This window comes from Vespa velutina, chromosome 2, assembly GCF_912470025.1.
Source record: "Vespa velutina chromosome 2, iVesVel2.1, whole genome shotgun sequence".
NCBI lineage: Eukaryota > Metazoa > Arthropoda > Insecta > Hymenoptera > Vespidae > Vespa > Vespa velutina.
The window spans coordinates 5514115-5538475 of record NC_062189.1 but is presented as its reverse complement, the minus strand read 5'-3'; the positions used below and the strand labels follow the sequence as shown (position 1 = coordinate 5538475).

The 24361-nt window shown below is 29.3% G+C and overlaps 3 protein-coding genes across 8 annotated transcripts; all 3 read left to right on the top strand.

Annotated features, from left to right (window-relative positions):
- The first annotated feature begins 115 nt into the window (after positions 1-115).
- On the top strand, positions 116-7956 carry LOC124957701. 4 transcript variants are annotated; one of them, XM_047514881.1, is made up of 17 exons: positions 116-952; positions 1649-2090; positions 2195-2292; positions 2480-2705; positions 2887-3088; positions 3168-3389; positions 3453-3602; positions 3794-4142; positions 4226-4356; positions 4428-4673; positions 4749-5004; positions 5073-5297; positions 5395-5575; positions 5659-5687; positions 5739-5829; positions 5901-6042; positions 6113-7956. In XM_047514881.1, the coding sequence occupies exons 3-17, from the start codon at positions 2232-2234 to the stop codon at positions 7478-7480; spliced, it is 3879 nt and encodes a 1292-aa protein (XP_047370837.1). In that variant the 5' UTR covers positions 116-952; positions 1649-2090; positions 2195-2231; the 3' UTR covers positions 7481-7956. The 4 variants fall into 4 exon arrangements, with proteins under 4 accessions (XP_047370837.1, XP_047370838.1, XP_047370834.1 ...); XM_047514882.1 differs by having other exon boundaries at positions 117-952; positions 5659-5829; positions 6113-6311; positions 6390-7956; XM_047514878.1 differs by having other exon boundaries at positions 119-952; positions 5659-5829.
- A 148-nt stretch (positions 7957-8104) lies between these two features.
- On the top strand, positions 8105-16623 carry LOC124957700 (DNA repair protein RAD50). The gene is made up of 18 exons (XM_047514877.1): positions 8105-10864; positions 11025-11262; positions 11353-11502; positions 11583-12024; positions 12098-12249; positions 12330-12531; positions 12606-12829; positions 12902-13267; positions 13354-13474; positions 13590-13968; positions 14062-14267; positions 14327-14664; positions 14756-15175; positions 15256-15381; positions 15480-15755; positions 15826-15959; positions 16041-16172; positions 16268-16623. Exons 2-18 carry the CDS (start codon positions 11035-11037, stop codon positions 16473-16475), a joined length of 4104 nt encoding a protein of 1367 aa, XP_047370833.1. The 5' UTR covers positions 8105-10864; positions 11025-11034; the 3' UTR covers positions 16476-16623.
- Positions 16624-16694: 71 nt separating this feature from the next.
- On the top strand, positions 16695-23247 carry LOC124957702 (ubiquitin carboxyl-terminal hydrolase 8-like). Of its 3 annotated transcripts, XR_007103722.1 has the most exons (13): positions 16695-17073; positions 17306-17574; positions 17712-18082; positions 18172-19036; positions 19159-19325; positions 19417-19552; positions 19716-19871; positions 21088-21324; positions 21455-21559; positions 21637-21843; positions 21950-22066; positions 22176-22299; positions 22373-23247. XR_007103722.1 is itself a non-coding variant. In XM_047514883.1 (12 exons), exons 2-12 carry the CDS (start codon positions 17323-17325, stop codon positions 22485-22487), a joined length of 2961 nt encoding a protein of 986 aa, XP_047370839.1. In that variant the 5' UTR covers positions 16695-17073; positions 17306-17322; the 3' UTR covers positions 22488-23246. The 3 variants fall into 3 exon arrangements, 2 of the variants coding, with proteins under 2 accessions (XP_047370839.1, XP_047370840.1); XM_047514883.1 differs by having other exon boundaries at positions 21950-22299; positions 22373-23246; XM_047514884.1 differs by having other exon boundaries at positions 16695-17080; positions 21950-22299; positions 22373-23246.
- Positions 23248-24361: the final 1114 nt, after the last annotated feature.

Genomic DNA, 24361 nt, shown 5'->3' with positions numbered 1-24361 from the left:
TGATAGTAATGAAAAATTATTAATTTCTAAAAATAGAAAATAATTACTCAGAAGACCGTTCGTGTACATACATAGAAAGCAAGTCCAATTAGTTGGACGCGAGAGGACAATCCACTCGACGGTGCTATTTCTATGAAAAGAAATCGTACTCGAGCGGCATTACTGGGTGTACACTAATTGTTCGACCCTTTTCATACTTTCTTTCGAAAAACGTAATTGCCGAGAGAGCGTGTGGCTCGTGCGAATCGGAGCCGTTCATGCGTTCATTCATCGAAGGCAGCCTTCTGTCATAATCCTCACCCCCGACAAGCGGCGGCACCCCTGCGACTAAGGGGTGGGAATTACTGGCAAAGAGGGGGTGCCTCTTCCACCCCAACTTTAGTTGCGAACGTGCGCGTCACCTCGACGGAGTACTTTTTCACGTTTAACTCCATCCTAACGTCTATCTATGTATGTCGACGTCTAGCGTCCACCGGATTATTTACTAAATACATTTCTCTTATGGCTTTCGCCATTTTGATTCGTTTATACGATGAACATCGAAATATTCCTTTTCTTTTTATAAAGGATAAAAAGAGATTTTATTTTCATAGAAGTGTGTGCTCCTGTGACGTTTGTAATTTTATCCGATACGCCTTTCGATATCGATTTCAGTAAACTCTACGGCTTACCATTGCCCTTCTCTTCTCCCTGTCAAGAAGTTGCTTATAGTACACCATCGTTCTTTTCGTCTTTCCATACGTTATACGATATTGTTGTCTTAGACCGATAATATTTATAGTATATATACGTCAACGTGGACGCGCTTGAATATCGTTTACTTTTATAATTTTATGCGAATTATTTTTTTATGGGAATTTCAACATAAATTCTCTTTACGATGGAAAACTTTCGTCTTGGGAAGATGAGTGTATATCGGTGTGTATTATATGACAGGGAGAATGCAATAAATGTAAGTAAAGAATTATTATTAACAAATCATATTTAAAATTAATAGATAGATTGTTTAAAGGTCGTTTATAAAATTTGTATTCAAACAAAATGTTTGTATCTTATTTTTATATTAATATATACATTTTTTATATATTACACTGAAATAATATATTTTAATATATTTTTTAGTGTAATATAATTGCAATTCTATAATATTTGAAATTATTTAATAAATATAGTAAAAAGTAATTTGTTACAATATAGGATACATTTAACTTTCCAAATATGTATAATGCATTATGCAATGCATTTTTAATTCACTTTTTCTTATCATGTTTTGCGTGTATATTCTGTGATACACGCAACTCATCGTTTAATTACAAGTTGCAGATTCTCTTTTTATAATATCGGAAATTGATAATCTTAGTATTACGATATAATTATAAGTAGAGTAAAAAATATATAAAGTGAAAATCATTATGAATACAATTTTTTTAAAACATACCACAGATTTTACAATAAGTAAATCATTTATCTCAAGTTATATTAATTAAAAATAGAATTTTGTATTTTGAGTTATCTCTCTCTCTCTCTCTCTCTCTCTCTCTATATATATATATATATATATATATATATATATATATATATATATTGCATAATTATTTTATAATAAAATTTATAATAAAATATAATCTTTTATTATATCCTAACACAGCGAACAATCAATACTCTACGAATTCATCATACTTAACGAGTAAACACTAAGAAAGAATAAAATTTCCTTTCACGTTGAAAATAAAGAAAAGAAAAGAAAAGAAAAGAAAAGAAAAGAAAAGGATTCTGCAAGTTCCGAAGATCGAATGCCCAGAATGACCACAGAAATTTTTCAACATGGCGGTAATGAATCTGTCTCCTCTTGTCACGCAATGCAGGGTGTGAAACATAGCAGGGAACATTGTACCGTTGTAAATTGAACGAGAATATTTTGAAAAACGTTCAAAATATAAATTAAAAAATAAAACGAGACAGATTGTATCTATCTCTATTCTCTCAACGAACAAATAAAAGGATCACTATTATGAAAGTTTCGCGAGATGTAATATGATTAGCAAGAAAATGTATTTGCGACTTTTTTAAACGAAAAACAAAAACAATCGGTACGATCTTACAACGTTAATCGTATGAAATAATATTATCTTTCGTTTCGTAAATTAGATAAATTGTTAGATGATAAACGGGATGACATCGAATGATTTTATAGGGATCATCGTCTGCAAAACAAAGTCGAGAAAGTGGAGATGACTTGGTCATTTGAATGGTCAACGCTAGGAGTATTGATTATTCTTCTCCTTAACTGTGGTAATTATTTGCGTGCTTATGCGCGCAGTCATTAGTCCAAGCATGCACTATACTCCGTGTTTACGTTTTTACGGTAAAAATATTTCCAAATTTTGAGGATCTTTAAATGTACATAGTTTCAAAGGAAGAAAGAAAAGAAACAGAAAAATTAGCACTACATTTTCATCGATCGATCGTTTGATCATAGGTACATCAAGATCGATCGCGAGTCTCAACGAGCCAATTTTACTCAAAGTTATTGTTCCTGCATCTCACGTTGCATTGTCAGGCGATCTCACAGTTCTTATATTGGAATCGTCACAGGAAAGATTTTCCACGATTCCCACCGAAGTTCAAACGGAAAAAGAAATTACCGAAGAAGAAAATAGTACTGAAAGTTTTGATTCAACGACGGATAATCCTCTCGTTTTAAGGTAAAGTTATCTTTTTCTTTACACTTTCTTTTTTTTTTTTTCTTTTTTTTTATCATCACGATTCTTTCTTAAAAAATGAATACAACTCCATCCTTGAACAAATCGAACTGGCACGATCTACACATGTAATTCTGCGAATTATTTAATACTTATGTATTTCTATAAATTCGATATATTTTAGAGTATTATTTCTGGATGGTCTCACGTCTGAATTAATCGGCGAGTTTCCATTGGATACTTTGCCACAAAAGGGTGAAAATGTTACTCTAACGATACCATGTGGATTTTTCTCAAGAGGAGGTACTTATACTTTGCAACTTCAATATAAACTTTCGACAGTACCATCGAAGATTACGGATATCGCCGATTTGTCCACTATTCAGGTATTGATCCTTGAATATCGTCTTGACAAGTATTTTCAGATAAAACTATAAAAAAAAAATGTTGATCATTTTTCTTTAGATGAGCAATGCCTTAGACGTAAAGTGGCCAACGCCGTCTCTCTTTTTGGAACGTCAAAGATTCACAACTTATCCAAACGAACCGATCTCAGCAACATTAAGATACAGCGAGATCTCTTGCGAACCTTCCGAAAAGGTTCCAGCTGCGGCATATACTTTACAATTAATTTATTGCGGTTCCAGTACAATTGCCTGTGATCCACAAAACAAAAGTCGTGTGCAAGTAAGTGAAAAAAATAGACATTACAAATTGTAACACACGTAATACTTCATTATTCCACCATAGGTCCTTTATCATGATGAAATAACAGGATTTCCAACACAAAAGCATATTATTCTACGTTGCGAGTATTTTGGACTTGCCGGTGATTATGCTCTTAGATTGAAAGCATCTCCAGTTAATCCTAATGCACCAACAACGAGTGCATACATCAAAGTAAGTTTTAGTTTCTTGTATATCATCAAGGAAGTATAACAAATTGAACACATAATTCATAAAGAAATAAAAAAAAAAAAGAGTGAATGAAAAGAGATACATTGACATTGTCATTTGCTCTTTTATTGCCTATATTTTTCGCATAAAAAATATTTGATCGTATAAAAATTTTTATAAATTTTTTTACGTAGGTTGATTGGTCGGAAGAGTTTGTCTTCAGTGTCCATGCACGATCGATTTATCCCTGCGAAGGATCAGGAGGAGTGCCAGTTATATTCGAATATCCATCTTGCCGCTTACAAGGGGATCGTGTGCGAGTTTATGGTCGCCTTAGGGCCGACGTTCGATCGCTTGCACCACCTTCCACCCTTCATTACATAGCGGAGCTCAAAGCTATGCCGGGAAAACACACATTGACCTTCGAATGCGACATTTTTACGGAAAAATTTATCGAATATTGCTTCGTTTATGTCAGCCAGGCTATCACAGGGGCGATGGCCGAAGTGAAACTCTCTTGTATCCCTACATTTCCCCTTCAAGGTCAGTAATATTCACAAATATAGCAATTACGAATCGTAACACGATTTCTTTCATACGTTAACATATGTTTCTTTGACGCTCAGAAAATGATGCTGGTGGTTGGGGACCGTGGAGTCCGTGGACACCGTGCAGCAGTTCCTGCATCGGTGGAATTCGCAATCGTTATAGATTTTGCGACACTCCTCCGCCAAGATACGGTGCTAAATTTTGTCAGGTTTGATTCGTTCTTTTTGATTCAGGTGCAGAGTTTGATTTGTATTCGTAATAACTTTTTTTTTATTTTAGGGAAAAGCCGTCGAGACGGAATCCTGTGGTGGTTCTCAATGGCTCGATTTACGAGATACATGGAATATGGCTGATTGGGAATGTCACCATGGTGCTGAATTAGCAGCAATACGACCGGAAGTTACCGCACAGATCGGAGTAAAGTGTCGTTGTGGATGTTTAATCACTCTTGGAGAGGAAAATTCGAGAAAAATTTTAGCAGCTAATACACAGGCCTGTCCTGGCCGATCATTTTGGTTGGTAGAGGTAGGTCCATTTCGAGATGACGTATTCAACGATAGTATTGATCGAAATTCTCTTTTATATTTGCAATGCAAACAGGCAAGACCAAACTTTGTAGTCAGACTGCACGTAGATCAAGCACAGTTTCCATGTCCAGGGCAATATTTCCGTGTCCGTGACGGTGATTCATTGAGCGCAGATCTTCTAACAGATATAGCCTTTGATAAGTCTCTTCCTCCAACGAAAACAGTTATTTCTACTGGTGAACATTTACTACTGGAGTTCTCAAGTGACGAAATAACAGCAGCTGGTGAATCTTGCGTCGGTGGTTTCTTAGCTCATGCTGTTATTCTTTGTATGTATATTTAGAAAGCTTTGTACGTATATGTAACGTTTGCATTTTCTTTATTGTATTATTTGTAGATAAGCCACGAGAAGGGAATCAAACGTTAATGTCGGTGCCTTTTAAACGTAATTCCACGTCCGTTGTTGGTGAATGGATATTTTGGATGACACCTGCCCACTTAGCTGCAGCGTCTTTATTAATGTTAATATTTTTCGTATCTATTTCTCTAGCATTGCAATTTGCCTTTAAGTATAGGAAATATCATATCGCCGAAGATTTGGATAATTTGAGCGAATACTCCGGTGAGTATCGGACGAAATAATTTCTTTGTGAACGTCGTTTTACTTTAGCATCAATTTATTGTTCCTCATTATGTTCTTTAATATCTTTTTTGTTTAGTATATAGCGACTCTGGACCAAGCACAATGAGACGCGAGAAGGCTTTATCTTCCGCAACTTTGATCTCCGAAGTCGTTTCTTTGGTTGGATTGTCCAGAAGAGGTACACCTAATCATACGAAGCTCGAGAATACATCCTGCGGAGCGGAAGAAGATTATGATAGCTCTGAGACTCAAGCGGAGTACGTAATATCTTATCGATAAAATTGATCAATAGAAATTCATAGACCATAAAATGTAACTAAGAAAATCTTATATAAAATAGGTACGAGGACGAGACTACTGCAGAATCAGGTACATTGAAGTTAAATGACTCGCAAGCTAGTGGCTCACAAAATACTATAGTTTCTAGCAAGGACATTACCGAGAGCGTATCTTTCATGTCGAATATCGTTTTTGTTGGTCAGCCTGAAGTGAAGTATGCTCGACCTGTGAAGTAGGTATTCATGCCTAGTTAAAATTCTTATTATAGGAATGGTGAAATAAAATTTATTCTTACGTTCATAGATTACGAACGTTAGGATTACAAAGTCCTACATCCGATCAAGATTCAACGATAGATGAGAATAAAATTCAAATTGCATCGGATGATAGTACGAATAACCCAAAGCTTTGTCAATATAATCCAAGTAATGCTTTGCAAGGCAAGGTATGATACAGATTTATAAAATAATTTACAATATGTCAGACTCTTGTTCCTAGATTCCTGTTTCTTGTAGGAATTTTCACCGGTACGAATCTATTCGAATGTACCCACTTTGCGTACCGGCAAGGAAACGAAAGATCGTCGAAATCGGGAACGTCTGCTTCACGGGCCAGGATCGGAATTCAGTCTAATTAATCCCGAAATGGACCTGGAGTTGGATTACTATGACTACAATGTTGCGAACGCAGGAGCCGCTCCAGGTTCCTATCTGGGTATGGACCCAGCTTTCTTAGTCTGGATACCACCGTTGTTGTCTACGGATTCTGATATCATTCCCATGGAAAATGTAGACGGTCATCTGATGGAAGGACAACTAGGAAGGGAAGGACTGGTACTAGATACGGAAGGTGCGACTTTAACTCCCAGCGAGTATAGAAGAATAAAAATGTTGAGAGCTGAGGAATCCAAATCCAATCTAAGCAATTGTCCTAATATCGACCAACTTGACGAGGAGTTTTTAAAAAGATGCGATTCTAAGGGAAATTTTCTTTCGGACGAGGACTCATATGATGGTAAGGAAATGCTGATCGAACGACTACTTCCTATTCATCGAATACTCGAGGATTCTAGAATCAGAGTGAGCGAGGAATCGTTATCCGGGCAAGCACTTAGAGATAGAACGATACTTCAGAATATTATTCCAAATCGGCTCTACGAGAGTTCAACGGCAATTTCGAAAAGTGAGTTGGATACTTCCCCGGAAAAGACTGCCGACCAATCGATGGCTGAAGCCATCAAACAAGCGAATCTTCCAAATTCATCGAGAGACAATAATAGAAGTGGCATAACAAACGTCAATAGTGTCGATAATAGCGTCGGTCAGGTAGAGGAAAAAGATAGGAATATAAAGTCACCTTTGAGCGTTAAGCGAAATCGTCACGATACGAGTTATTCCAAATTGTTGTCATACATTGGACACAAACCCAAGGTTAGTATTATTCAAGACGAAAAAAAGAACGAAGAATTGACCGTCGGGGATGAGAAGAAAAGCGAGCAGAATCTAGAGAAAACAAAGGACAACGAGAAATCGAAATCGTTCCTTTCAAATTTGGATTTAACAAATGTTGTACAGTACAAGTACAAAGATTTCACGCATTTCACTCAACCAAGCGAAAATAAAAAGAATCTAGATATTGTAAATATTCCTATGATGGAATTTTCGCGAGGGTGTTTAAAATCTCCGGTTAAAGTTCATAGACAGGTAGATAAGAAAAGAATAGTTTTGCCTCAGGAAGACATTCTAAGTCCTGATTATGGAGTAGAGACGGATATGAAGGATGAATCGCACGAGTCTTTCTATGATTTAATTCGAGAGTCTGAAAACGAAATCAAATATGCGGACGAGGACGATGAGTATATCGATAATAAAGCCAGTACATAAAGAATACAAATCAAAATAGTTAAAATCAAAAAAGAAAAATAAGGGATGTTCGCCGTACTCGCCACCTTTAAAGAGAAAAGAGCTCCGTCCCAAGAAATTTCAATTTTTGTGATCTTATTAATTTCATATGCCAAAGAATTAATTTTTAACTGTAAATATTAAGTATACAGCGTCTTTATCTGTCGTTACAATAGTAAGGAAATGATCGTCCCAAACGTCTTACGACGTTAAAAAATCAACGTGTCTGTGGCACACCATAATGATTCATAGAAATATTGTTATCGTTCTTGCAATTAACCTTTAAGAATTAATAGATATTCCAATGAAAAAGAAATTGAATTGTATGTGTACATACATAGATCGCCATACTTCCTCTACTTTACTGAACTTTTGATACGTTGTACAACAAGATTTAAAGAGAAAAAAAAAAAAAAAAAAAAAAAAAAAAAAAAAATTAAAAAAAACAAACAAACAAACTATCTAAAAAGCAGGAATTATTGACTGTGCCTTAGGAGATTAACGAATTGTTGCTAATTGTACTATTTCATCCGTTTATAGTACATTCGTTGAAACCATGGGATTATCAAAGGGTTAACACTTTATCGATGCTTCCTTCTAATGTAAAAATGTTCGAATTTCAATTTCTTAATTAACATGTAGGACGAAGTAGTACATCGTAAACATATCACGAGGCGTTACAACCTTATTAGATTAAATATGAGAAAATCATTGACTTTTTCTCAAAACATTCGAATTCCATTTTGCTTTCATCTAATTAATATACGTACCGCTTATTTCATGCGAGAATTTGAAAAAAGAATTTATATCGTATAATACTTAATATATCTATGAAATAGTATACAGGGTGCAGGGCGCCCATACATTTTCAATGGCTTCATATGGAATTTATACATCATCCCTTTAATCGATCTTCGTTAGAACGTATCGAAAGTCTCTGTAAATCGATAGAGGAAGAATCTTTCATTTTCTTTGATAACAAGTGAAGCCAATTCGAGGCTCCTCTAATGTCTTCTTCTATTAAAAAATTTGGAAAGTAATAAATGGCTTCTGCTTTGTCATATGAGAAGATACACGAGAGGATAGAAAATGAATGCAGAAAATTTTCTGTATAAATCGATTCTGAAACTGATGTTATCGCTAACATATCAGCTAAACAATGAGATTCAGCAATAATAATTTAATTTCGATTACATGATTGGCAACAGAGGAGCCTTATTACGATATATATATATATATATATATATATATATATATATATATATATATATGCGATAATATAAGACATAATGAAAATATTTTTTATTTTAAATAAAATCAAAAGGAATTGAATCAAGTTAATTATACGTTATGGTAAAAGTTCCTGGCGTGTTAAAGCTTTTGGAAACTTAATTCCGATGCGAGTATTGGCGATCTAATCAATTTCGATCGGATATAAAAGAAAAAAAAAAAAAAAGATACATTTTGTGATTTGATTAACGTGTGAACAAAAAGAGAAAAGAAAGAAAAAAAGAAAAAAAGAAAAGAGAAAGAAGAAAAAAAGAAAAAATTATAAACATTAGAATCGTTAATCGAGTTCAGTTAGATAAGAACGAATGAGTTGGATGCAAAATCCATGCATCTGCCTTAGACAGAAAAAAAAAAAAATATATATATATATATATATAGAATGAAAATAAAAGGATTAATCAATTACTTAACACATTGATCTCTTCACGTAGACACAAGCCGAGTGAGAGCATTAGCTTAATTTTTTGTGCAAAAAAAAATAAAAAAGAAAAGAATGAAGTAAAGAGTTACATGCAGGAACTCGTGCGAATTATATAGATTTTGCCTTAAGACTGCCATAACGTGTTAGGAGAGAAGAGCAATATTATTAAAAAAGAAAAAAAAACGAGAAAAAATAAACAAGAAAAAAAACACAAAAAAAAACAAAAATAAAAGGAAAAGAAAGAAAAAAAACAAAAAAAAAAAAAAACAAACAAATAAATGACAGAAAAACTTTATGAAACTGTATATAATAGGTTATAACACAGGGATATGCCTGCGATCAGATGTATTTTAGATATGTAAGGTTAACGCAGATTATATGTATTTGATCTTATAATGAAAAAGGGTACAAATTACAGATCTATATGTTTTTAGTGCATTTGTACATACATCAATCACATTTATACATATACACGCACACCAAAGATTCACCGTGGAGGACACGTACACGATTTAGGTATATATTTATTTATATTTTACTTGAAAATTTTGCACTTCCAATATCGCAAACAAATGTCATTAATGTTTATACGCATGGGATATATATTATCTAAGCAAGATTCATCAATTCATTCGAATTAATATTACATTCGTATAATATTCTTCTTATTGGAATCTATTTGTGCAAAAGATAAGATCTATTTCAAGAGTAACAACTATTCGCGAGAAAAAAGATAAAAGAAAACTGATATACAAATATTGTTTTTGTATTATAATCAATGTTATATTACCGATAAGTAAGTAATATGTTCGAATTTACATGATCATTTGTTTTTTGCCTGCCAAATAATCGACATGAAAATAAGCAGGTTTTATCAAACGATCGAAATACTCTATCTGTGACCTGTCTATTAAATAATACGTATAAGATAATACCTTTTTTATACTAATACTCGCGAAAATCATATGATTTTTGCTTTTATCTTGTACCTTAATGCGCTTTTCTCATTTGTCCTGCTTTATAATAAATTTATTAAACCTTTGTTAAAGTGCTCGTTTTACTTTAACAAAATTGATATATCGATTTCAAACACATTTAAAATTCAACTAGTAAATTACTATTAACTATTATTAATTAATTAGTAACTCATACGTTTCATGGCAAATATATTTTTATAATTATTATTCGCGTATTAAGTGTTATGTTTTATTATTTACTATTATTTTATATTTTATATTTTATCATTTGTTATTATTTTATATTTATAAACAGTTAACCATTTGTAATGACTCCTAAGGACTCAACCAATCAGACTATAAAATATTAGGTTAGAACCCCACAATTTTATCTTGCGACCAATCCACTTTTTGAAAACCTTTCGATTCTTCTGAATCTTCAACATAACTGAATAATAAAATAACCGTGAATTATTAGATGAAATCTTGGACTCAAAATTATTGGCGTAATTTGATTCGTTAAAATCTATCCAATGATATCCTTAATCAAAAGTCAAAAATCTTTATTCATTTGTTAGAACGTATAACGTCTTCTATTGCGCGGTATAAAGTAAAAAAGGAGAAACGATAAAGCAGCTGCAGGAATAAAATATCATAGAAAATTGTTTAAATTTATTAAGCTGTTATTTTAAAAACAAGGTAATTATTAAAATTAATACGTATATATATATATAAATAATATACATATATGAATAATGTAAATAAAAATTAATAGAACATGAATTATTAAGTTTGATATCTTATATATTATTATGTATTAGTTTGATATCTTATTTATGTATTATTTGTTTAATTTTAGAAAATCTAAAATGTCTCGAATACGTCAAATGTCGATTTGTGGTGTTCGAAATTTTGATGAACAAGATCAACCGAGAATACGTTTCACGCGTCCTTTAACACTTATTCTTGGACCAAATGGTACTGGGAAAACAACTTTGATTGAATCATTAAAATTTGCCACAACCGGCGACTTTCCACCAGGTTCTGATAGAGGAAAAGCATTTATTCATGATAAACATACATCAGGCTCTCGTGTAGTATGTAAACATTTATAACTGTCGTTATTTACTAATTTTCTTTTATAAAAACAATATTATAATATTAAACTATAATATTATTTATAATAGGTAAAAGGATTTGTTAAAGCTGAATTTGTAAATGCTAATGGATGTAGTTACACAATATGTAGAACAATTGAGTGTTTGTATTCAGGAACAACATCAAGATTCAAAACTGTAGATAGTACATTAAGTAGGAGAGAAAAGGGTACAACCAAAGTAATTAATCATTCAGACATCTATAAAATAGATTTATGATTTTATTGCTCTAATTGTATTTTTTATATTTTTCAATATAGGCAGTATCAGTTACAAACCGATGTATCGATGTAAATACAGAAGTAATATCAGCAATGGGTGTTTCCAAGTCAATCTTGAATTATGTGATATTTTGTCATCAAGAAGAATTGAGTTGGCCATTAGATGATGGGAAAAAGTTAAAAGAAAAGTTTGATGAGATCTTTGAAAGTGTTAGATTTAACAAGGCCCTTGAGAATTTTTTAAAATGCATTAAAAATATGGAACAGGGTTTGCGTGTTTTTAAAGTACAAAAAGATGCATTGAAAAATGTTGTTAATGAAGTTGAAGACAAAGAGAAAAAACGTCAAAATACTAGGAACAGATTAGAAGATACCACAAATGAAATAATGACAATCGATAAGGAACTTGAACCTATAATTGAAAAAATTCGTGAAATTGGAAAAATGGATACACAGTATAAAACTTTAGTAGCTGAAAGAGGTAGCTGTTAAATATATAATTTAGATTTATATTTTCTTTAAGAGAATGATAATAAAAATTCATTTTTATATAGATAAAAAGCAATTAGAATATGATATCAACAAACAACAAATTGAATCATTAGAAGAAAATATACAAGTTTTTAATGGAAGCATGACTGAATTAACTAATCGTTTAGAACAATATGATAATAATTTATTAAAGAAAGCTTCTGAAATAACAGAGGTAAAATTTAACATTTGATATGAAATTTTAATCTAATTTATTGATCATTTGCGTAATTTGAATAAATATTAATTACGTAGGTAGAAAAGAAGTTGCAACAAATTGCATTAAGTGAGGCCAAGATAGTAAATATAATAACAGAAAAAAGAATTTCTGTTGGTACATTAAAGCAAAAAATGCAAGATCAAGAAAAAAAAATTTCTTATCGTAATAAAACACTCAATGATATGTTATCTGAATGGAATATGAGAATACTAGTTGATAAAAATACATCTGATATTGGTATGATTATTATTACACATTTATGTCTGTTCACAATTTGATAATAATATTAACAATAAATTATATATTTAAAGAAATAACAGCTCTTGTTAAGAATCTTGAAAATAAGGTAGAAAATCTTAAGCATGAAACAGAAGTTAAACGGCAGAAGCGACATGAAGAAGAGGAAGAGCTCCAAAAAGAGATTGATGTACTACGTTCTGAACGTTCAAAGACAGAATCAGAGATGAATATTAAAGATAATGAAGTTACTGAAACAAGAGATCAAATAAATAAAATTCGTACTGAAATTACTCAGGTTAGTATTTATTAATTATCTGAAAATGTAATAAAGAATATTAACAGATATAAATATTGTCTTAAATTGTAGATTGGAGTTGCTGCTAATAAATTATGTTCTGTAGAAACAAAACTTGTAGATATAAATAAAAAAATTGATGATTTATCTCAGTCTTGTGATGTTAATAATATAAAAGAGCAAATAAATGATGAAACTGCTATAAGAGATACATTGGAGTTAGAGATAACTGCTATTGATGCAGAGATAGAAGTTTTACATAAACATGCTACATTACAAGCTGAGATGGCATTACATAATTCAACAATGGAAACAAAAGAAAAAGAAGTAGAATGTTTTAAAAAGAAACACGAAGATACAATTAAAATGTTGCTTGAAAGTGATACCTTACCTCATACCAAACTAAAAGATATTTTGGACCCAGTACAACAAAAATTAGTATGATTTTAATTTCTTAACAAATATTTTTCATTGTGAAACAGTCATCGACAGCAGTACAATAATGTATTATTAATTCATTTTAGATGGATCGTATAGAAACAACGACTCATGATATACAAACAGAACAACAAAAATTAGTAACTATAACAACGACGTTGAAATATAACGAAGAGGAACTTCAAAATAAACAATCAGAATTACAGTGTAAGTGTATTATCTTAAAACAACAGACAGATCTGTACATTTTCTGTGAGTGTGTGGTTATAATATGTTTTATAAATCTTATTTGTTATTACTTAGTTGTAATTCTGTTTTTTAGCTAATAAACAGAAAATATCTTCTGTTTGTGATTATAAAGATTTCGATGAAGTGTTATTGCTACAATCAAAAAAAGTAAAAGATTTACAAGATAAAAGAGGAATATATGCATATCAAAATACTGCTTATAAAGAATACTTAAAGCAAATTAAAAAACAAGATCCTTGTTGCCCTTTGTGCCATAGAAATTTTGATGAGTCATATGAGCTAGATGCTTTAGTAAAAGAAATGGAAGGTGATATCAAAAATCAACCCGAAATTCTTAAACGTTGCGAAGCAAATTTAAAAATGGAACAAAATAAATACGATACTATGTTACAATTAAAACCAATTGTAGAGAAGATAAGTCTATTGGAAGATGTTGAAATACCTAAATTAGAGTAAGTTATATTAATTTTTTTACTTTTTTATTTTACATTTTTTTTTTTTATTGAATATACTTCATTAAATTCTTATTTTAATCTAAAAATTAGAGGGAATCTAATAAGTACGAAGGAAGAATTGACAAAGCATCAAGCAAATATACAAGAAAAAGAAAAGTTAAAAGCTATTCCTGAAGATATTTTAAATAAATCCAAAAGTCTATTTGAAAATGTTATGCTTTGGGACCGATTAATAGATGAAACGAATAATCTTAAGGAAAAAATACTTAATATAGAAGAACTAATGGTTAAAACAGGTATGATGAAATTAGTAAAAGACTATAATATAATTATACTTATTTTATATCTTATTTAGGAACTAATAATACTAGAACTGTCTCTGAGGCACAAGCTCAACGAGATTCATTAAAAGCTTCTTTAAAGAAATCTCGCGATCAGATACAGTATTTACAGACAAAATTAAATACATTTAATGAGAAATTGCAACATGCTCGGGAAGAACGAAACATCTTGTTTGAAGAACAATTAAAAATACAATCGGATATGCAAAGATTAAAAGAATTGCGAGATAAGCAAACAGAATTATATTCACGGCAAGTAATGTTAATAGAATCAGTGCAAAAATTACAAGATAGATTTTCGTCTGAAGACAGCAAGTTAGAAACAGCTGTTTGTCAATTGGATCTATTAAAAGTATGTATTTATAAAATTATGTTCACATTTATATATAATTGTTTATACAATTATATAAGTTCATTATATTTAATTTTTACTTGGCATCTAGAAAGAAAATTGGATAAAAGAGGAGGACGACAGAAAAATAGTAACAGAAAGAGGAAGACAATTATTTGATTTGAATAAAATTCAAAATGAAGTTAATACTTTCAATCAATGTAATATTCTTGATACTTTAACGAAATTAGAACATGAGATAAAAACTTATGAAGGAAAAATTATTGAAAATGATACGGAGAAAAATAAATTACAAACAAAGATTAAAGATCTAAAGGATGATATAAGTCATCAAGAAACGCGTAAAAGAAATTTGAATGATAATCTTAAATTAAGGAAACTTCAATTAACTGCACAGGATTTACAGAAACAATGTCAAAATCTAAATGAGAAGCTTGAAAATATGAATTACAAGCAGATGATGGAAAAGTGGCAAAAGTTCAAAAATCATGAAGAAAGTTTGTTACGAAAGGTAAAATATTTAATAAATTATCACAAATGAAAATATTTTAATTAAAAAAATAAAATATATAAAACATCATTTAATTTTAGAAAAATGTAGCAAAGGGAAAGCAAGAAGAATTAGAAAGGACATTGTTACAATATACTGAAGAACTTCAAAAGGAGAATTATAGATTAGCTCGTAAAAATTATATGGATAAATGTATTGAATTAACGGTATCCGCAATGACATATTTCTTTTTTTTTTTTTTTTTTTTTTTTTTTTCTATATAATAATTAATGTTTATAATTATTGTGAATAATATATAATTTAGATACAAAATGAAGCAGTGTCAGATTTAAAAAAATACTGCAAAGTGTTAGATGCTGCAATGATGAAATATCACAAAGAACGTATGGCGACTGTAAATAAAATAATTAAAAAACTTTGGAAAGCTATATATATCGGAAATGATACATCTTCTATAGAAATTCGTACAAATGATACTTCAGGTACAGCGTCTGGACGTAGATCTTATGATTATAAATTAGTTCAAATAAAGAATGGAAGGGAAATGGATATGCGAGGACGTTGCAGTGCAGGCCAAAAAGTACATAATTTTGTTTGAGATAATAAGTTCATGTTTTATTTTACAAGTATTATATTCACTTATATTTTAGGTTTTAGCATCAATTATCATAAGACTTGCATTAGCTGAAACTTTTTGCAAAGATTGTGGAGTTCTTGCTCTTGATGAGCCAACTACAAATTTAGATGAAGAGAACATGAATAGTTTAGCGGATGCTCTTAATATGTATGTAGCATGTTTATTATAATAATGATAATTATGATTTGATCCTGATAATTATGATTTATAATCTTGATTTTTTTACAGGATTGTAAAAATAAGATCGCGATATCAAAAGAATTTCCAACTAATCGTGATTAGTCATGATGAGAAATTTTTAGTAAAACTTGCTCAACTAAATAATAGCGTTGGCTATTATGAACTTTATCGTAAGGAAAAGTGCGTTTTGATATTCTTTATTATATTTATTATAAAGAATGATAATATTGTATACGTATAGATATAAATGTTTTTTTTGTTTTCTTTTTTTTTAGTGGTCTATCATCAATACGATTTCGTGAAATGGGAACAGATCCCTTTCACGAACCGCTTCCTAAACAAGAACTTGCATTATCTGATATGGAGGAAGATGAAAGGAATGATAGCTTTCAACAAATACAGTCGAAAAAAAGAAGCTTCGATAATAGAAAGGATGATGATAACAATAGACCAGCAAAGAAACGATTTGTTCTTAAATTATAAAAGTAAGAAATTGAGAGAATACGTTTTTGTTACCATATTTGTATTACATATTTATATGTATTTAATTATTGCATAGTGATATTGAAGTGCTTATAATATTTGTCATTAACAATAAGAAATGTATTTTTTATGAATATTTGATATTTCATTTTTACAAAAAAAAAGAAAAAAAAATAAATTAAAAACACCTTTTTTAATTTAGATACATTTTATATGTAATCTTATTGTTGATTCAATGTAATATTAATTTGATATGTAATGTATATTGTTCATTAAATTCCTCTCCACCCCCCCCCCCCCTGCCCCAGTTCCCTTATCACTGTCGGTAATGTAGTTTCGCGGCATTTATGTATTTTGAAATATTTGTCCACTCTATACATGAAATGTGGTTCATGTATGTACAATGTGACAATTCTATAAGAGTATTATTCAAGTATTATTACTTTGAAAACGGCTGTAAAGCGGATTATAATGTGTAATAGATTTATGTTAATAACATAAATGTTTTATAATATACGTATGTACAAATAAGAAACACATTATATGTGTTTATATACGTATTCTTGTATTGATTAATTCACAAAGTGTAATCTTTGACGTAAGTGGTATGGTCTGTCAATATGATTAATTAATAGTAATATTAATTGTTAATTAATTTATAAATCATGAAGCATTATTATAAACATGCATAATATACAAATGAATCGCTTTCGGACTACAAAAAATAACTTTTATCGAAGTGTTCATTTTTTCCTATTTTTTTGGTTATAAAATCAATTTGTATATTCACAAATCTATATATAACAGAACAACAAATCTATATTTTACAGAACAAGAAACTTGAATCATGTCTGAGGGATTGAATTTACCATATGATAGATTGAAACAATTACAAAATAAAGCATATATCAACTATGAAGGAATGAGCCTTAATAATATACTTATTAGGCTTCCTAAGATGTATAAAAAAGGTCAAGAAAACCTAGAAAAAGAAGATGACAGTATAGCTTTTGTATATTTCACAAGATGGTTAAATGCTGTGAAGTGGATAAAAAGTAGAGATAAAAAATTTTATCTTCAAAAAATAGATAATGATCAGGTTGGATGATATATATATATATATGTATATATTTATATTTACATATATTTTGTTGACTATTTTAAAGTAATATTTTTCTAATGTACAATTAAAAAAGATAAGTGATTAATCTAAACATATTGTTATTGTTGTACTAGATAAAAAATGTAGAGCAATTAATTAAAACATTATCAGAGAAATTAGAAGCAAAATATAGTCAAAATTTAAAGAAGACGATCCTTGATGGAAAGGGTTCTGTAGATCAAATGGATTTAGATATTCTTCCTTCTACAAATGAGAAGTGTGAAGTATTTTCCGACGTAACATTGAAGTTTCCAGAAACACCAACAGACGATCCATTGAATACAGAAATAGAAGAATTTATACCTTGTAATCAATTATATCAAATAATGCGAAAAGAAGATTTAAGATTTTTAATAATTGACATTAGACCACAAAGTGATTATAAAATTTCACAAATAAATACATGTAAATGTATAAACATTCCAGAAGATGAAATTAGTGAAGGGTAAAATTTAAATTATTTTATATCAAGTAAAACTATGACATAAAAAATAGTATTGAATTATATTATTATATATACATATTATGTTTTAGTAAAGCAGCAAGTCATTACGAAAAAGATCTTGCAAAAAATCTAAAATCAAGAGAACTTTTTCGTACACGCGGATCACGATATGTGGATATACTAGTTTTACTAGATTGGAAAACAAAGAAAGAGTCACTATCATCTTCTAACCCTTTAAACATATTTAAAGAGACATTACTGAAGTGGGATCCAGCTACAAAATATAAAAAGATAGTAATATTGGATGGTGGTTACAATGAATGGTTAATGAGATATCCTGCACATACAACAAATCCTAATGTAACAATTTCTGAAACAGTTGAAGCGAATAATGATATTTTGGAAGATTTTGTATTAGATAGTTATCCTGTCTGGGTGAATAATGATGATGAAAATGCTATTAAGAAACAATCTCAAATTAAATCTAATTTTATAAAAGATAAGAGCATTATACAAGATTCTTTAGATGACAGACAATTGCTTAACAATTTCGAAACTAAAATAAACAGCACTATATCCTCAACTTTGTCCAATAACAATATCAATTTATCGGCTGAAAAAACTACTGGCATTTATAAATCTGTATATGGAGAAACTATAAATCGAGAAAGAAATATTCCTGCCAAATTATTACAACAAAATATAATAACTAAACCAATTATTGATAGAAGTAATAAACCCACTTCATTGAAAACATCTGATCCTAATTCAAAAGAAGTGTTACGTCTGATGAGAGAATTAAATGAATCTTGTAGAGAAATGGAAAAGCTAGAACAAAAAATTTATGATACAGAAACTTCTTTATATAATCAGAATATAAAAAATAAAGGTTTTAAGGAAGATTCAACCATACACACAGATTTGGAATCAATGAACTCTGAACTTAATATATTGGTATAAATATTTTTCTTTTTTTTATTTATATTTAAATATCATATTCATATTTTTTCATAAATTTCAGAAATTTCATATTTTTTTTTATATTTAAATTGTAAATTTAAATATTCTTTTTATAGCAAAAAATTCATAATAAAAATGAGAAAGAATTAAACAAATATAAAGAAGTAGGTACAATTCAATTCTCTAATGAGGACCAAGAAGAAAAAAGCAAGCTTGATTTTAATCTTCATATAGTACGACAACGTTTGAAAGATATTAATGGACATAGAAAAAGATTGCATGAGTAAGTATACAAATAATATTATCATTTCTTTCAAAAGACATTATCATTATTATTCTAATATCTTATTGTACATATTCTTTACTGTTAACAGAAGATCTTTAGAAAAAGATCATAAAGATATATCCATAAAACAAAATGACAAAGATATTCATATGGAACCTCTTAAAACTGATAGTTCTATCAGTAGTGGGTTAGAACGTTCACATTCTAGTCCTAATTTAATGCAAGTAAGTTATATATTTATAATATATATTATATATTATATATTTATAATTATAAAATATGTAAATGAGAACAAATGAATTATTTCATTTTTATTTGTTTTCATTTTCTTATGGTATATCATTATTGATTTTTATATTAAATTTGAATCATCCATATTGGATGTAGATGAGGGATCATAAGGCACCGGAAGTAGACAGATCTTCTAAACCACAAATTTCTTCACAATACCAAAATACTCGTTTCAATAATGAGACTAATAGACTTCAACGTTTTAATTGGGGAAGTATTGAAGAGAAGTTAACTCCTATTCATGGGAATGTAGTAAGTAATTTATCATTAAAATTAAAAAAAAGCTTTGTTATGTTTGTTAATAAAATTTATATCCAGCTTGCATAGTAAATAGTTTTTCGTTTTTTAAATCGTGTAATTTAGCTTGCTTTAAGATTTGAATGAAAGAATAATACAATTTCCATAACAGTTCTTTTTTCCTGTTATTTTGTTAACATACAAAAAATGGTAAAGCATGTGATTTTTATTTTTTTTATATTATTATAATTTTTGGTAACTATTACATAAATGCTATGACATTTGATATTTATGCGATTAAAGGATTCAAGGAAAGTCACGTTTTGAATATAACTAAACTCTAAGCGTTCTAAGCAATTATCTGATTACAATGAAGTCTGTCGAAGTATTTTTTTCTCTCTCACGCGCACGTTTTCTCTCCTCTCTCTCTCTCTCTCTCTCTCTCTCTCTCTCTCTCTCTCTCTCTCTCTCTCTCTCTCTTTCTCTCTCTATTCCTCTTTCTTTCTTTTTCTTACATTTTTATTCACGTAAATACGTTTATATGATAACAGTAGGAATATTTCTGATTATATATATATATCTCCATATTATATCTAAATATATACGCGATATGTGAAAATTAGTTGGTCAAGTACATTATGATATATATATGTATATACTATAAATAATCGATCTATCCGCACGTGTGTATATATGTATATATAAACACATGTGGGGTTTCTCAATCCAATCTGTTCGCCCACACCGGTTGCTGTCATTTATACACGTGACAGTGTTCAAATATGTGCTAATAATTTCTTAGTTCTTTCGGAATTTAATTTTTTGATATCAATGAATTATTTAATTATTGCAATGATGTGTTTTACATAATAAAAATTGCTTACATTAACGCATTATAGTGCACAATACATACAATTTTGTATAAAAGAAAAATGTTATAATAATGGTTTATTTGCATGCAAAATTTAATCCACAACAAATTGTTAGTTATTTTAAAAGAGTAAGTATATTAGGTGAAATGACAATTATATATTATAATATTCTGTATAACAATCTATTTCAATTAGAGCACTCTCATGATATATTTAAATTTTATATATAATTACATTATGTATGTGTGTGTGTGTGTGTATTTTAGATAATCACATGTGTACTTGGATTATTATTTTTTATAGTTTAGTTAGTAATAGTAATAAGTAATGGAAATAAAATATTTTGTTTCTTTTAATAGCATCCAGGTATAACTGGACTAAAGAATTTAGGCAATTCTTGTTATATGAATAGTATCATACAGTGCCTAAGTAATACACCAAAATTATCAACATATTTCATCGATAATTTATATGCTGATGATTTAAATAGAAATAATGAAAATGTTTCACAAACTCAAGTTGTAACAAATGTTGCTGAAGTAATAAAAGCACTTTGGACAGGCCAGTATAAAAGAATATCTCCACATTGTCTGAAGGTATTTTTAAATTGATATATATTAAATATTAATTTGATTAAAAATTGCATTTATTTTACATTATTTTATAGTTAAATATTATGAGTTAATATGATAATATGTATATACAATGAAATTTGTTTTGTGATAGGTGGCCATTGGACAATATAAACTTCAATTTAGTAGTTATGAGCAGCAGGATTCTCATGAATTTTTGACATTCCTTTTAGATTGGATGCATAGTGAACTTAGAAAGGTAATATTATAAATAAAATGCACTTTAAGTATTTATATTTATACACCATATTAAGTTGACTTGCCTTTCATTTACAGAAAGTTAAAATACAAGTTAAAATGACTACTGCTGAAAAGGAATGGGATAAGGCTATGGACTCTCAAGAATCAATTATTTCTGAATTATTTTTTGGACAATTAAGGTCAACTATTACTTGTAGTTCATGCCAAAAAGATAGCACAACATATGAAACTTTTAATAGTTTGACTATGTCATTGCCACATACAAATAGATGTACACTGGATGTAAGTTTAAAATATAGCAAAAAAAAAAATACTTAATTTCTTAATGAGATTTTATATTAGATATTGTTCTAATATATCACCTAATTTTATCTAACTATATTTATAGGATTGTATACAAAGATTTGTAACAGGACAAAAAGTAGTTGGATGGAAGTGTCCTAAATGTCAAGCACCACGTGAAGCAACAAAAAAGTTTGACTTTATAAAACTTGCACCTATCATTGTAATACATTTAAATCGTTTTGCGGAAAGTGGTGGATGGCTTGAGAAAAGAAATACTACGGTTGATTTTCCTTTGAAAGAATTTAATTTAAAACCATATCTTATTATAGATCATGATGCACCTATGAACAATGCACGTTTTTGTACTTATAATTTATATGCTATGTCTAATCATTATGGAACAATGGAAGGTGGTCATTATACTGCATTTTGCAAAAATAGTGTCCAAAATAAGTAAGTTTAAAAACTCATTATATTTTTTTTTATTAAATATGTTGGAGATTATGATTATCTGTTTTTTTTCTAGATGGTATAAATACGATGATCAAACTGTGACAGAAGTATCACCAAGTCAAGTAAAATCTCAGAATAATAGTGCCTATCTACTTTTTTATACATCTTTATCAAATACATATATTTAGTACAAGGATACAAAATTTATTGTACAAAAAATTTTGCTTTTTGTGTTTTTTTTTTTATTTCAGAAAAAAATGTCTTTTGGCTATGTAAATCTTTATTTTCTATTATAAATTATAAAACAAATTAAATTTTGTATATTTACAAGAAGATCATTGCAAACAAGCTTATATCATTTTGCAAAAATATAAAAAGCTTTAGTGGTGCTGGAGTTCTTATAAATATGTAAATAAATAGTGAAGATATATATTGTAACTATTTTATATTGTGATAAGTATACATCAAAGAATGCGAGATCGTGTCGCAATGAGTCTTTGTATTGTTACATATTTAGGAAAACATGAATCTGTTTTTGTAGCTTGTACTATGTTTAATCATGAAAAGGAGATAAATTAATTTTGTTACGCTCGATTTAAACAAAAACTGATTGAAGAATATTATAGTATCTGTATATTACAAATTAATAATCATTGTATTACCATTTATTTTAGATTATATTATATTTTTGAATTAATATGCAAGTATTAAGACAAAAAAATTAATCAATGACGATAAAAATGTTAATGGCTCGATGAAATATAGCAAATATAAGGGAAAAAATGAAAATTGTGTTTTCGAATAAAAATTTTATATATATATATATATAGTGCTATAGTGCTAGATTCAAGAAGGAATATTATAATTAGATGTTTTTTTACTTTTGCATTAAAAATAATGTATAGCTATAATTATATATATATAATTTGCCTATTTTCTTTAATGATAAATGTTATATACTATTCCATTTATATTTAGAAAATATATAACGACTTAATATAGTATTATTTTGCAGCAATATATATAATGATTAAAAGTAAATAATCGTTAAAGTAATATTAAAATATGGTACAACTAAATTATATTTAGTTTTTAGTAGGATTATGTATTATTATGAAGAATAATTTTCTTGGAAATATACAGTTACTAGATTGAATTATACATGTATGATGGTGAATGAACGAAAAATCAGACATATGACGTTTGCATTTTTCTTTGATTACTTACATATGTATCATTTTGTTTATAATTATGAATCTCGGTTTTCATTTAACATTTTAATTTAAAATAAGAAAAGTATCAAAAGACTTAGTATTTAGTAAGGCAATAAAAGTGGGCAATACCGTTAATAACGTTGCTAACGTGTACTACAGTATAGATCCCTTGAAAATATCTTAATCAAAAACTTTTTATCATTCTTCTTTGCATAACTCTCGTTAAGACAATTTATATTTTATCCTTTAATACAGGAGACAGAAACGTAATTGCCAGTTTGTGCTCCCTTTTCTTGGCACCCTCCTTCGTCACATCTGACCGTGCTAACTTTTTTCATATTTCAATTAGAATATTTTCCATTGATTTAAAGTCCATGAGTGCAAATATTAACGGCTTAACACAATAATAAATTCACGGAATCAATGCTCTAGATTTTCCATCGAAGGCGATCGTAATGAAATGAAATGGCTATAAGGGAGAAAAAGAGAGAGGGAGACAGATAGACAAAGAGAGAATGAGAAAGAGAGAGAGAGAGAGAGAGAGAAAGAGACAAGAGGAAAAAAAGAGGGAGAAAGAGAGAAAGCAAATCTAAGGATCGGAATATCCCCACCCACCTATGTATACTAACTTTACGAGTCGTAGAAACTCTCGTAACATTAATCACCGTTAGTTATCCGAAATCAATAACGCTCGTAAAAATGTCTACTCTCTGTTTACGAGCTATTCCTTTTCACTTTATATCGTCTCCAGACTGGCTGAAATTATTTCAAATTTAATTGTGGGACGATATCGTACCTTCTTCATATCCAAGATCCGAGTATTCACGGAATGAGAATGACATTCCTCG

Excerpts from the sequence above, each read along its gene's own strand:
- LOC124957701 (XM_047514878.1), top strand. The coding sequence starts at position 2,232 with ATGACTTGGTCATTTGAATGGTCAACGCTAGGAGTATTGATTATTCTT. Across the intron at positions 3,603-3,793 it reads CAACGAGTGCATACATCAAA|GTTGATTGGTCGGAAGAGTT; the intron begins GTAAGTTTTAGT and ends TTTTTTACGTAG. Across the intron at positions 5,005-5,072 it reads AGCTCATGCTGTTATTCTTT|ATAAGCCACGAGAAGGGAAT; the intron begins GTATGTATATTT and ends TATTATTTGTAG.
- LOC124957700 (XM_047514877.1), top strand. The coding sequence starts at position 11,035 with ATGTCTCGAATACGTCAAATGTCGATTTGTGGTGTTCGAAATTTTGAT. Across the intron at positions 13,268-13,353 it reads ACCCAGTACAACAAAAATTA|ATGGATCGTATAGAAACAAC; the intron begins GTATGATTTTAA and ends AATTCATTTTAG. Across the intron at positions 15,756-15,825 it reads GTTGCAGTGCAGGCCAAAAA|GTTTTAGCATCAATTATCAT; the intron begins GTACATAATTTT and ends CTTATATTTTAG.
- LOC124957702 (XM_047514883.1), top strand. The coding sequence starts at position 17,323 with ATGTCTGAGGGATTGAATTTACCATATGATAGATTGAAACAATTACAA. Across the intron at positions 21,844-21,949 it reads CAAATAGATGTACACTGGAT|GATTGTATACAAAGATTTGT; the intron begins GTAAGTTTAAAA and ends CTATATTTATAG. Across the intron at positions 22,300-22,372 it reads AAAAATAGTGTCCAAAATAA|ATGGTATAAATACGATGATC; the intron begins GTAAGTTTAAAA and ends TTTTTTTTCTAG.